This window comes from Lagopus leucura, unplaced genomic scaffold (assembly GCF_019238085.1).
Source record: "Lagopus leucura isolate 7727_CA_CO unplaced genomic scaffold, USGS_WTPT01 Super-Scaffold_739, whole genome shotgun sequence".
NCBI lineage: Eukaryota > Metazoa > Chordata > Aves > Galliformes > Phasianidae > Lagopus > Lagopus leucura.
The window spans coordinates 5,110,854-5,124,376 of NW_024962255.1; the positions used below are offsets into that span (position 1 = coordinate 5,110,854).

The 13,523-nt window shown below is 42.2% G+C and overlaps 1 protein-coding gene across 1 annotated transcript in view; it reads right to left on the minus strand.

The window, feature by feature from the left end:
- OGDHL (oxoglutarate dehydrogenase L) overlaps positions 1-886 on the minus strand; it is a 51,764-nt gene extending 50,878 nt beyond the window's left edge. The window contains exon 1 of the mRNA XM_042863403.1: positions 680-886. Coding sequence (XP_042719337.1) covers positions 680-886 — 207 coding nt within the window. The remainder of the gene's footprint in view (positions 1-679) is intronic.
- Between the last annotated feature and the right edge of the window lie 12,637 nt (positions 887-13,523).

Below are 13,523 nucleotides of genomic sequence, written 5' to 3' on the forward strand. Positions count from 1 at the left end.
AATAATATACATGTATCATTGTAAGAAAGCCTTCCTTGTCAGCAGAAAGCTTATTAAAAAGAGTAAGTCCATGTATTTTGCCCATGGGATATCAGCAACAGTCTAAAGAAAAACAAAAAAACCAACAACCAACAAGTATCTGTAGCCTAGAAAGACAATGGAATAAGTTCTTTCCAAGATTCTTAAAGATTTTTAATTTTTTTTAATAAGGTTATGACTTGCACAGTTACCTAGAGAAACATACATTCATCTTCTTTAGACAGTTTAGAAGCAACAACATCAACATAAGCTACTGTATCATCTGATACAAACTTCCTATGATGAGCTAAAAAATTAAAGGTATTTTATTTCTTTGATCCTTCTCAAGATCTGATCACTTACTTCGCAATCTGCTCTAAAAACCTTTACATGGAAAAATGCTGAAGGTTTCTGAGTAGCTCACTATTGCTAAAATGGACTTCTCATTCTTTCAACTCAGGTCACCAAGCTCACGGCTCCTCTATACTTTTGTTTTGCTGCAATATCACATCTTAGATCAATCAATATGTGGGAAATTAGTTTCACATTTTTCATTTCATACAAGACTTTTTTTCTGGTTTTAACTTGCCTTATAAGAAATCCAAAAAAATCAATTCTACTCAACCTAATAGTATGATTTACAGTTAACTTTTTTACTCACCTTATGTACACTTTGAGGGTTTTCAAGCCACGCATAATACATTTCCTCCACATAATTTGAATTACTTCCACTCAGGAATGGCTCTGAGGTTCCTGATGAAACACAGCGTTGGCTACGGAAAAACACCCTCCTGGCTACATCTGGCTTTCGCAGAGTTTTAATGCCATGCCACTTCACCGTAGCTGCAAACAACTTCATATGACTCATTTTTGTTTATTAAACAGAAGATCCAAGTCTATTAATAAGACAAAAACAGAACTAATTAAAAAAAAAAAAAAAAAAAAAATCAGCAAATGAATTACAGACACATTCAAGTCTCACAGCAGAAAGTTAAGTTTCTGACTGGAGTATTCTTTAATAAAGCCCTTTAACATGTAGGCATGAAGTCATTGACAGGAGAGAGGCCACTCCATGACCATCTGTAGAGCTATACTTACAGCCGTGGAAGTGCTGCTGATATCTATTCCCCACATGGAGCAGCTCATGTCCCAGGTTCTGTAACTGGTAACAGCACCCTGGTTTCCAAAGCAAAAGCAATCACAACTCCACTTGCACCGTGTGCCCCCTGAGCCCAGGGTCCCTGGGAATCAACAAGACTGCTAATCATTGACTTTGCTGGAGCTCCTGGCAACCGTAACTGCAGTCAATCAGCTGAAGAAAGATGTGACCTCTTACAGAGCCTAACAGGGGTAGGTTCAAGAAACAGTTTTCAACCACAAGCACTGTGGCTGAAAAAAAAATTATGTATATATATATATATATTATGCCACGTGCAATGATGCTAACAAAATAATTATATACTAATAATTATATACCACTAATAATAAGCATTAGTTAAGTCTTCATATTGACACATTCACTTGCCATTTCCTATTTCACAGATTCAAACCTTGTTATACACTGACTTGCTCCTGTCTCAACACCTTGCCCATGATAACAGCTCCTGACAACTGCAGGAAGATAAAAGCTCCTAGCACTAGTTTGGAAGCTGATTAAGTCCTGCAAAAGCTCAGAACAAATGGGACAACAGAGTTAAAAATAAACTGTCCCTACACAAAATTCTTTCTTAAGGCATAATAGCACTAAAACCACTATAGATACGTAACACAGTCTCATAGAATTTAATAAGATTCACGTGTTTCAACAGTAAGAACTGAGATATCAGCAGGATTTCCTATCTATGCCCATCCTGCCTGAAATTATTATTGCACACTTTACTCCAGGTGAATCTCACCCTCTACTACAAAACATCTGTACACGTACCACAGGGGATGGAAGTTTGTTTCTAAAGGGTTACCAGCTCTCATTTAAAGTGCTTTGCTGAGATAAAAAGGAATTAAAAAAACATTGTATTCCAGTTTATTGTATTCCACTGGCAAACTTCTTAAGTACATGTAATTTCACATTCCTTCTTGCTAAAATACCTGCCTAGAGATGTGTGTATCTGTCTTCTAGCAATAAGCAAAATAGTTTATAAGGAAGATTTGAAAATGAATGCCAATTCTGCATACAGCATTATATAATCAAAACAAAGTTTATTATTGGTACCAGTCACTTCCTCCAACCCCAATTTGAATTTCACAATCCAATCTTAACTATTAACATAGAATCTACAAAGACAGATATGCAATACATATCTGTGGAGGTATGAAAGTCACAGGTGAATAAAACAATTATTACAGACATTATTCCAAGTAAATCTCCAGTGTGTTCGTAGAACATTCTGGCACACCCAGCCTTGAGACTGTCAGTCAAAAATCAGCACACAGGACAGCATGCAGAAGCTGTTAGGATTGCTCCACTCTGTTATGTTTCCTAAATCAACTCTGAAATGGAAACTGTGATTGACAGGGAATCAAGCTGAGCAAGAAACAACCAAAAGGAAGATATTAATTAAATTGCTACCAGAGGTCAAAAATAAGAAAGAAGCAATAAACCAGATGAAGAAGAACCTGATATTTAATGCACCAAAGCACCTTTAGAATGGTGAAAGTAAGTGAAAGCTGTAAACAGGTGAGAATTTCTCCAGTGCAGCTCTGCAGTATTGTGTGCAGACGCCAGGATGCAAGCCAGCTTTCACCTTGGCACTCTGAAGCCATGACGTAACGTCAAGGACAGCCTTGCGGACTGTTCCAGTCAGGTTTCTAGAGGGTATCAAGCAAACAGCAAGGCACTTCCAGCATTTGTTCTGCTTTCTTCTAGATTTTATTAAACAAAGACGTTACAAAGGCAGTCGCACATTAATCAATATTCTCCTGGTACTGCCAGCACCAGTACTGTGTTTCCTTAGACCTGAGGAGCCCTGACACCAGTGCTAACAGACGTTCCCTAGGACTTGCGCCAATTACACAAAAATGCTCATTCATCCACTACCGTGTTCATTTTCTCCTACATGTTGCACGCAATTCACTCCGAGAGCTCTTCTTTGGATAAAAGAATTCTAATAGAACAAGGCTGGTAGGGGGAAAGCAATGAAAATAATGAACAAATTACACTCAAAAACTTGCAGTGGATCACTGCAAATAGAGGGGCAAACATGCTGCCGCCCTACATACAGATGCACAATTGCCCAACCAAGCAGGACTGCAAGAAACTCACAGGCCACTCATTTATCGCAGGGCGAGCCCCGGGGCACCTCTAGTGCTTCAGGGCGAGGAGCGCCTCGAGAGCCCAGCCTGCCAACGAGCCCTGAGGCCGGACGGCCGGGAGGCACAAGGGCGGTGGCTCCCCTTCCATCCCCACAAGGCCACGACCCGCCGTGCAGAGCCCCGTCCTCACAGCGAACCCTCATCGCGGCCCGGAGCCGCCGGGGCTGCCGCGGGGCTGCGGTCCACCCTCCTCGGCCCGGCGGCCGCCGCTCAGCGCCTCGCGGGCAGGCCGCGCTCACAGCCCGGGCCCCCGTCAACCCTCGCGCCCGGCCCACCCCTACGAGCCTCACCCCCGCCCGCGCCGCCAGACACGGGGCCGCACTAAGGGAGCGGCGAGCCCCGGGACCGTTACCTGCGTCACGTGAGGCGCGGCGCAGCGACCGGTGCGTGCGCTGAGGTCACGGCGCCGTGCACACCGGAGCGGCCGCCGCGCCCAGGCCACGCCCCCCGATTCACCGTACCTCGGCGGCGCGCGACCCCGGCGCCATTTTGGGAGGGTCGCAGCCGTGCGGTGTCGCTGAGCTCTCAGTGACGCGCTGATGGGGTGGGCGGCTGTGAACGGAGCGCTGGAGTGAGGAAGGAGCGCAGTGCGGGCTGTTCCAACAGCGCCTGTGAGGGCGGCTGGAAGCTTCCTAAGGGAGATGGGAAATGCCCCAAGGCCGTCCTGTGTGCCATCCAGGATGAGGATGGGCAAGGTCCGGAAGCAGCACAGCTTGCCTGAGTGCCTACAGCTGTGTTTAAGGCTTTTTTTTTTATTGCCCCAGGTTATGTGGCCGAATATAAAACGCAAGACAATAGTTTTAAGTTTTTGTTTGCTACCCATATATTTATTTCTACCTTCCGAGTCTTCCTTTCCTGGATGTCCATGAATTCTGGGCTCCTCAGTTCAAAAAGGCAGAAAACTTCACAGAGCATCCAGCACAAAGAAGATTTGGGGCCTGAGCACCTCCCATGCAAGGAAAGGCTGAAAGATCTGGGTCTCATCAGTCTGGAGAAGAGAATGCTGAGAGGGGTGCCAAGCCGATCAGTGGCACACAGCAATAGAACAAGGGGTAATGGCCACAAAATGCAACACTGGAAGCTCCACACAACCACGAGGAAGAACTTCTTTACAGTGAGAGTGACAGAGCACTGGGACAGGCTGCCCAGACAGGTGCTGGAGTCTCCTGCTCTGGAGATACTAAAGACCAGTCTGGACACCTTCCTGCTCAACCTGCGTTAGTAGGGACGTTGGACGCAGTGACTTCTAGACGTCCCTTCCAACCCCTACGCTTCCATGAAGTTATTAATGCCATTCCATTATAGTCTGCTGTAGTTCAGACACAACATATTTGTTGATTTATACTGCAAAGTGAATGTGTGAATATTTAACACCAACGGTTAAACGTGTTTCACGATATAGTGTACTGGGAATAGCCTGCCCAGAAAAGCACCTTACAGGGATGAGGCTGGCAGAAAAGGGGCTGCCAAGCTGCAAAAGGGAGGCTCATCAACCCTGTGAAATGGCACGTGCTAGGCAGGTACTTGCAGACAGCCAGGTGCTGACTGAGCCTTTAGGCAAGTGGTGAAATATTGTTGGTTGCTACATTCACTGATTGAGTTTTAACCTTATTATGAGCAGACAGAAGCCGTCTTTAGAGCAATCATGCTACGCTGACTGAACATAAATGCAATTAAAAATTATAGTGAAGATGAGCAGACCTACCTTCCATCTCAGAGGGAAACCCACATGTCAAAGGCGACTTGGAATACCATTGCAGTGAACAGGCCCCGCAGTAGACAGTTGCCTGCTATTTTTGTACGGTTCCAGTTTTAATTCTTAAAATTTCCATTCACAGTTCTAGCTGTACGTGCCCATTTGTTTGCTTATGCCTTCCTTTTACTCACCCCTAAAGGAAGACAGGTACACCATCCTTGCTTCCTGCTGAATTGTCACACTTTCAAATTGTCTGGGATGAAAGCCCATTGGTGAAATGAAAGCTTAGAAAATCTGCAGCTCAGAGCAGACACAGAGCCATGTTTGACAGCTTGCTTAGGGTCGTTCTCATGCCAGCTCTATATCAAAAGAATTCATGTTATATGTTGAGGAAACTGTGCTAGATAAAATATGTGATACAGGATAACTATGATAGTACCCGTGAAATGGAAGTCAGATAGGAAATTTTCTGTTGTGTTGAAAGACATGCTGCCTCACCGTGGGTTGTTTTTACATTTATCCTTATTTTCTGTAGTGTGTCAGCTTTAATCTGACATGCTTTCTTCTTTATTTGTCTCATGTCTTAACTCAGGCAGGAATTAACAGAACTAGAACCACCAAACCAAACTACATTTTAACAGGACTAGAACCAATTTGTTCTTGAAAATTGAATGTGTTGCCCTTCAGTTCTCTTGAACAGCAAGGAGCATGATTTGACTTGTCATTTTTATTACTGCCTAACATCGTATGACTGTAATGCCTTGCCTCTGTCCTTGCTTGGTTTGGCACATTGGCTTCCTTGCCAGACCAGCAGCTACTTGCAATCAGCACCGAGGTTCCTGAGGTTAATTGCTTCACACAACTCTCTCAATAACACAGCATGACTTCTCAGTAGGTTTGTTCCTTCAAAGGGTAATCTCATAGGAGGTGGTCTGGATACAGGATTACTCAGAGAAGGACAATCTCATTAAGAGCTCCCCCTCCTGAGACAGATACATTTATTTATGTATTTTTGGCAACTCTTCATTGTTACCAGTAATTTCACTAGAGACAACACTTATCAGAAGTTCTCTTCAGCCAAGCGCAGAAACTCCATTTTACTTTATTTCCTAATATGTCTATTACAACTGAAGTCTAAAACCACAGATTGATAGATTCACATCTAAAGTACCATCTCTTAAAGCAAGACGATTGTGAAATGGTAAAACACGGACTCACTTTGGGCCTAACAGTAGAGACAGTGAATATCCTATGATGTTTGCTCAAGTTGGCTCAGGTGGGTTCCACTATCTAGGACTACCCTTCCCTGCTTCTTATCTTAACAGGTGCACAGATTCAGAACATTTTGCTTACTATTACAAAGTCAACAGGTGAAACCACAACTCTGGTGCACCGGTGGCAGATTTCCATTCACTTCAGTGCTTTCTCTCAGTCTCTTATACGTTCTCTTTTTGTCAAGAGGTATCATTTATCAAACTTTTCTCCCTCCCCTGTCCTAGACAGGAGAAGCATATTAATTATCTATGACATCTCAGCAGCTAAGTGGTGAGTTTCATATTGGTGATTTGCATTCCATTTGCTTGCAGAAACCTTGGCTTTGTATGCCATGAATTTCTGTAATATCCCTGACTTCCCAAAATAAATATGGGCTGCTGAGTATCTGAGGAGCACTAAAATCACCTGTAACTTGGTGCTTCTTCTTGTATTGGGTAGGCTAAACAGGAGTCAGCCACAGCCTGGCAGTGAGGACAAAAAGCATGCCAGGCTGTGCTAACAGAAGCACAGCCAGCAGCTTCAGGGAAATAATCACTGTTCTTCCTTCAGCAAGTGGGATAACTGGGAGCAGTATATAAAGAATACAAAGCCATGCTTTCTACCACAGTGCCTGGCAGGAGGGTGAGAGACTCAGAAATGGTGATGGTTCAGTCCAGATAGAAGTAAAATGCTTTTCACTCAAGGTTAAATAAACAGCAACATAATAGATTTGCCATAGTTGGAGTTTCAAAACCTGGCTGGACAAAGTCCTCGTCTGACTTCAGTGCCTTGAGCAGGAGGCTGCCCTGGAGAATCTCCAAAGTTCCTTCAAGTGTGATAGGAGTATTTACCTTTCATACAAATTTCACAACAGAAACTAATGTTAACAACTTCTCGCTTATTTGGTCTACAGACATTCTTACGTACAGTTTTATATGGAGAGCATTTACCTGGTTTTCAATTGCCCTCTCTTCTGAAATTTCTTTCTGTGGAGGAAGCAGTATCTGAGAAGAATAGAATGTTTTATCCGAAAGCCCAGATAAGTAGAAGACTGCTTCTCAACTGATTGTGGACAACAGGTTGTTTTCAAGTAACTTCAGTCAGCAGGCCATATTCCTAAGTGGAATCACACTGCAGGACTCTAGGTGGGCTCTGGCCAAAGATCCATCAGCAAGAGAATAGCTAGAGAATAGCTTCAAATGAAACTCAGTAGAAATTTAACTGGATTTCAGATGTTTGTGAAATGCAAAACGCCCTGCCAGCATTTGGTATGTTAACAGTGAGTGAAGTGGTACTAACTGCTTAACCCAGAAAGAATTAGAAAAACAATATTTTTTTCTATTTTAACAACAGATTATGAGAAAACTGCTAGAAAATTGTTTTAGTATTTTCAGGTATTTCATAAGAGAATCTTAACAAAAATAGAAATCTTTTTTCTCAATAGCTTCCTTCTACCTACATCTAAAATACATTGTATTTTTTTAATATCATTCTTTTAGGAGAAAAAAAAACTTCATGGTAGCTGACATCATCATATAAGGCAGGAAAATTATCCTCAGCTCTTAGTCTATACCACTGGCAGTGTTTTCTTCAGAAGGACCTATTTTGATTTTTAATGCTCTTTATCCTAATGAGGGAATGTGTAATTATCTTACACATGAGGCAAGATAGATCTCCGTCAGTTAAAACTTCCAGGGTGTCTGAGATTTGCAGTTTTCCCTGGGAGTAAGGATTGCTAATGACGCTTTTGAAGCTACAGTGGCAGCGTCTGATTGTAATTGCTGAAAGGTGACTCTTGAAGAGGTTTATTTGCACTAATCAACACCATGTTGTGCCTCAAAGCTAGAGTTCTCTTAGATGCACTGTCCCTACCGAGTAATACAGCAGTAACCAAACAACATTTTCTGTTTATTTTTGTTCTGGCACCGTGTCTGTTTTCCTAATGGGATCCTTTGAAGCTGCTCTCCAAACCTGTTGTACAGTTAAAACTTCATAATTTCTTTCTAACACTTTCTTCCTGCAGCTCCTGCCCCCTTCAGCCCTGCTGCCTGAAGCCAAGGGGACTTTTATGAAAAGTGTTAATGTAAAATATCCAAGGGTTGAAGAATGGGCGTCTATCACATACAGTGTAACAATCATTTCCTATTTTCCTAAATGGTGGCCAATTGGAAGCACGCATAGTGCTGGAAACAGCTAGGCACCATCAGAGTGATTCTAGTTTGTAGCTGGAACAGCTTTGTACTTTTAATCTTTGCTGCCTGTATTTTACTGTCAAGTTGTTCTCCAGTAAAGTAAGAAATAGCTTGAGCATCTCAGTTATCGAGGTGAGCTAACTGTGTTTCACAACTGCAACTGCTATGAAAATAGTGGTGACGTTGTAGGAAAATATACAACAGCCAAAGCTTGCCCCAAGCATGCTATTTTTTGTGCTTGTTTTATTAGCTCAGCATTAACTGTTCTCATTTTGCTCTAAATTCCTTGCAGGTTTTGCTTTCATTACATGAATCCTGCTATTTTACCAAATCTTCATCCATTGATGCTGAGCTCATTGAATCGTACTCATTAACATGAAGCAGTTGTAGTGCTCTGGGTACAACAGCGTAACTGTTTTAATATCTCCAGTCTTCTCATCAGGGCAGTGAGGAGTGGATGCTTTTAGTGTGTTTGTTTCACTAGCATGAAAACAGTACTGCTGCAGCTCTATTTTAAAGCATTTTGAGCTGTGTGAAAGTCCGACATAATCCCACCATCAATGCACAGGACACTGCATGAAGGAGAAAACCATTATGTGAAAGGTGGAATCAGAGAATGGCCTGTTTTGAAAAGGACCACAATGCTCATCCAGTTCCAACCCCCTGCTATGTGCAGGATCGCCAACCATCAGACCAGGCTGCCCAGAGCCACATCCAGCCTGGCCTTGAATGCCTCCAGGGATGGGGCATCCACAGCCTCCTTGGGCAACCTGTTCCAGAGCCTCACCATCCTCTGTGTGAAATAGTGAGTCTATATGACTCTGAGTCCATAGTGAGATGAGTTTTGTGATCACAGTGATGTTGGGTTTGGATTTGTATCTCTCCAATTGCTATGGCAGTCACAGGCAATTCCAGGCACTGCAGTGAGGAACAGCAGAGCTTTCTGGCATCGCACCCATTCTGCTGGATTTGCACGGTGCCTGGGGAAAGCTGTCACTGAAGCCAATTAAAGGAAAAAAAATTGTAGACTCTAAAGATGTTTGCAAAGTATATAAATCCTACCTGTCATCTCTTACTCAATCAAGCTAGCAAATCATGATCTTCACTCATTGCCACTGCTGCACATTGTAGCAGGTGAAAGATCTCACTCTGAAGAGCAAGGACTGTAAGTCACTTTGCAGACTCTAATTAGCCCCAGCCTTATGTAAATGAGTTTGAAGCAAACAGTTCACTCCGTAGTCCAAAGCTGCTAAGAATAGCTGGCACATAGCGTCACAACAGGCGCTCTGTATGAGGTAGAGGCTTGGAGGAGCGAGCGGGAGGCTGAGTTACGATGCAGACAGGGTGAGCCTTGCAGGCCACGGCTGAGATCATTGGCTAGACACTGCTGAGGAAGACAGTGGCAATGAGGCCATCGGACCAGAGTGCAAGGATATAAAGAAATCTCTTTCTGTAAACAAAGACTCTCACAAGGAATTAACATGTCCTCAAACACAGGCCAAAGCACACATGGGTTTCATCCCTGAGGTCTAGTATTCTGGCACTTGTGAATTTTGCCTTTGTACGACATGGGCACTGCCTGTATCTTGTCATGGTCTCTGAGCAGACGACTGTCCCTGTCACAAGTCCCTGAGCACCTTCTGCCTCATGTTTCCCACCCAGCCCTCCTTAGACAATTTTGCCAGCCCAGGAATATTCATTTTAGGAAATGCTTTAAGGTACAAGCTCCTAGGTACAACATCATGATACTTGGGGTGCTAGTTACTTCTTCCATTTTTGTCTCAGTCCTGGAGACGTAAAAGGGCACGGAGAACATCTACCTTTATTTTTTCAACACACAAGATGTGCTCATTGCAATCTATAACCTCAGTGCACACCTTGCAGAGAAGCACTGCACGAGTATTACAAGACATCAGAATTTGATATTGGATTTAACTTCTTAAGTCATAAATCTATTGGGTCATTGTCACAAATTTTCAGAACAGCAAAGCCTTATCCTGTTCATTTAAGCATATACATGAATTATTTGGCCACTGACTAATCATTTTTCATGAGTACAGTTTTACAGGAGCTTTTACTGGACTGTAATAGAAGCCAATCTAGAAGTAATTTATTGACATTTTGAGGCTATGTGAAGGTTACATGTAATCAAGATTTGAGGGAAAAAGAGGGGAATGTTTGTTTAGAGCAAGCAAGAATTTGATTAGCCCTGAAGCTTTTCAAATTACCAAAGCCAAAAGCAATCCTTATAGGCAAAGGAGGTTCCTGTTGTCAGTCATAGAACTGCCCCAAACTGTGACACAGTTATCTAAGTTATCTGTCTTTTGGCTGACTGTGTACTTAATTTTCATTTTAAAAACAAATCCAGTCCTCACGATTGCCTGTCATCAAATGGTTGAACTTCAGATAGCAAAAAAAAAGATTTGAATTCGTTGTGTTATTAAATTTAATCTACTGGATTTGGGTGTTACTTTTTTTGTGCATGTGGAGGTGGTGAAATGAAGGCCTAGGGGACCCAATCAATCAGTAGGTGATTTTTTTCAGCACAAAAGCACAGGGAATTGTCATTATTAACTATCACAGAATGGCCTGGGTTGGAAGAGACCTCAAGGATCATGAATCTCCCACCCCCCTGCCGCATGCAGGGCCACCAACCTCCCCATTTAATACCAGACCAGGCTGCCCAGGGCCCCATCCAACCTGGCCTTGAACACCTCCAGGGATGGGGCATCCACAGCCTCTCTGGGCAGCTGTTCCAGCACCTCACCACTCTCATAGTAAAGAACTTCCCTGTGACATCCAACCTAAATCTTCCCTCCTTCAACTTAAAACCATTTCCCCTTTACAGTGTAGTCTAAATGCCCACTCAGCAGAAATTTACAGCATGGAAGAATTGGAAGCCTCCTTTTCTCAAAGTTAGGGCATTTTCAAGGCTTTCTCAGCACACACTGGTTTTTCTTTCTCCTCAAAATTCAAAGTTCCGATTTTTCACATAACATCCCTTAATTCCTGGCCCATATTTGCAGCAAGTCAAGTAATTATGAATGAAAATATAAGATTTTTGTTTACCACAAAGATTAAGTTATGAGATCTGTACTCCTGACATCTTATTAATACTGTTCTACTATAAAATTCCTCAGGCAACAAGTAAGTAATGACTTAGAACTCCAACAGAATAATTACTTTATAATGCAGGCATTTTGAAGATAGAGTTAGCTCTGGATTTGAAAATACTATTTTTTAGGACCTTATCCATGACACAAAGAATGTGAAGCACTTACTATTAATTTATTTCTATGACATTTTGGTTCAGATCCAATCAATTCCCAGTACATTAAAAAAATCTTGTCATTATTCAGTAGTGAAACTTAGCTTTTCAAAGCAGTTTTCCTACCCTTTAATTTTGAAAATGTAAATCTCATATCTTAGCAAAATGTAGTTCTTGCCATGACTGAACATTGATTTATACAGTATTTTTATTGTATCTGGTTGCTCTGCAGAGTGGAAGAAATAAACACATTCAGTACCTTCCATCAGCTTCCAGCTGAAGACACAGCGTGCGTCAAAACAGAAGTGAACTCCTTACTAAGAAAGACATGCAGGAAGGTTTTTCTGATGCATCTCTGAAGTAGATTAGGTAAAGTACATCTAAACCCTAAGTGGATGCTCCTCAAAATTAACAGATTGAATTTAGCTTCCTTTGCTTCCAAAGGGAAGTAAAGTTCCAAATTAAACTTCCAAAGTTTAATTCTTTTTAGCAATAACCCACGTTAAGTCAGAGTTCAAGATAGTTAACTTGCCCAGTGTTCCTTTGCAGGTACACCTCATTGGAAAACAGCATATCAGACTGATTCAACAAATGAATTTCCTTTCTGAGCTGAGCAGGCAAAATCCCTGCAATAGGGGAATAACTTTGTATTGCATTTCAACTGTTAGTACTGCAAAGCCAATGCACGCTAGTGGGAACATCCTGCATTCCCTATACATACACAATTCCTCTCTGCCCAGATGATGAAGATTATAGAGAGGAGGAGGAAGCTACTCTGACTTATTAACAGGAGAACACTGTTAGTACTGAAGACATGCAAGGGAATACGAATATTTCATCAGAAAGCTATTTTCTGGCATTCCAGCTACACACACACACACACAAAAAAAAAAAAAACAAAACCCACATCCAACTGATGGAACAAAGTAGTCTGGAGAATTTTTTCCACTTATTTGTTACTCTCAGTTTTGAAGTTGCAACATTATGACCATGCTAAGTGCTTAGACTTCTTTCCCCACTGAACTTCAAAACGGAGGTGACACAGTGCCTCATTTAATGGTTCTCCAGCCTGAGTTCTCAGACCCTCCACAGCCATTGCAAAGCATACCTAGCCACAATTCAGAGCTTTTCTTTCTCATGCACTTCTGATGTTTTTCTCAGTGTGAATTTAATTTACACAAAAGTCATTTTGCAACCATACTTCTAGACAAAAACACTATTAATACCATCAGTCCTTAGCTAAATTCAGCCAATAAAACAGCAACTATGTAAGGAGACACTAAAGGAGTTTGCTGTTTCCCATCTGTCTTCTGAACTAAACTTCAGCTTCTTTTGCTTGAATTAGAGCTTTCAAATAATGTTTATATAACCATACACACTTTTACAAGAAATCCCCTTATTTTCTTCCATTGCCCTGAAAACTTGGAATACCAAAATGGTTCTCTCAGATACTGAAGAGGAAAATATGGATCACATCTCCCATTTTTGATACTGCCTGTTCAGCTTACCAAAAGAACTAGCAGCCCAGGATTAGGCAGTTTTTGTTTAAGGCAAGTAAGCTACTGGAAGCATTCCACATGCAATCTGGAACAGAGTTGGCTGTAAACGCAGAGATGTGCAGACACCAGGCAGCCAGCAAAGTCAGCTGGCAAAAATAACGCAGTATCTCTACCATGCATTAACAACCTGCACTGCCAGCAGTTTGTGTCAGCTTCTTTAAGCTGCTGCAGTGTATGTCTTACTCAGCACACACAGCGCGGTGTCTGTGTCTCCTGTGCATCTGTAA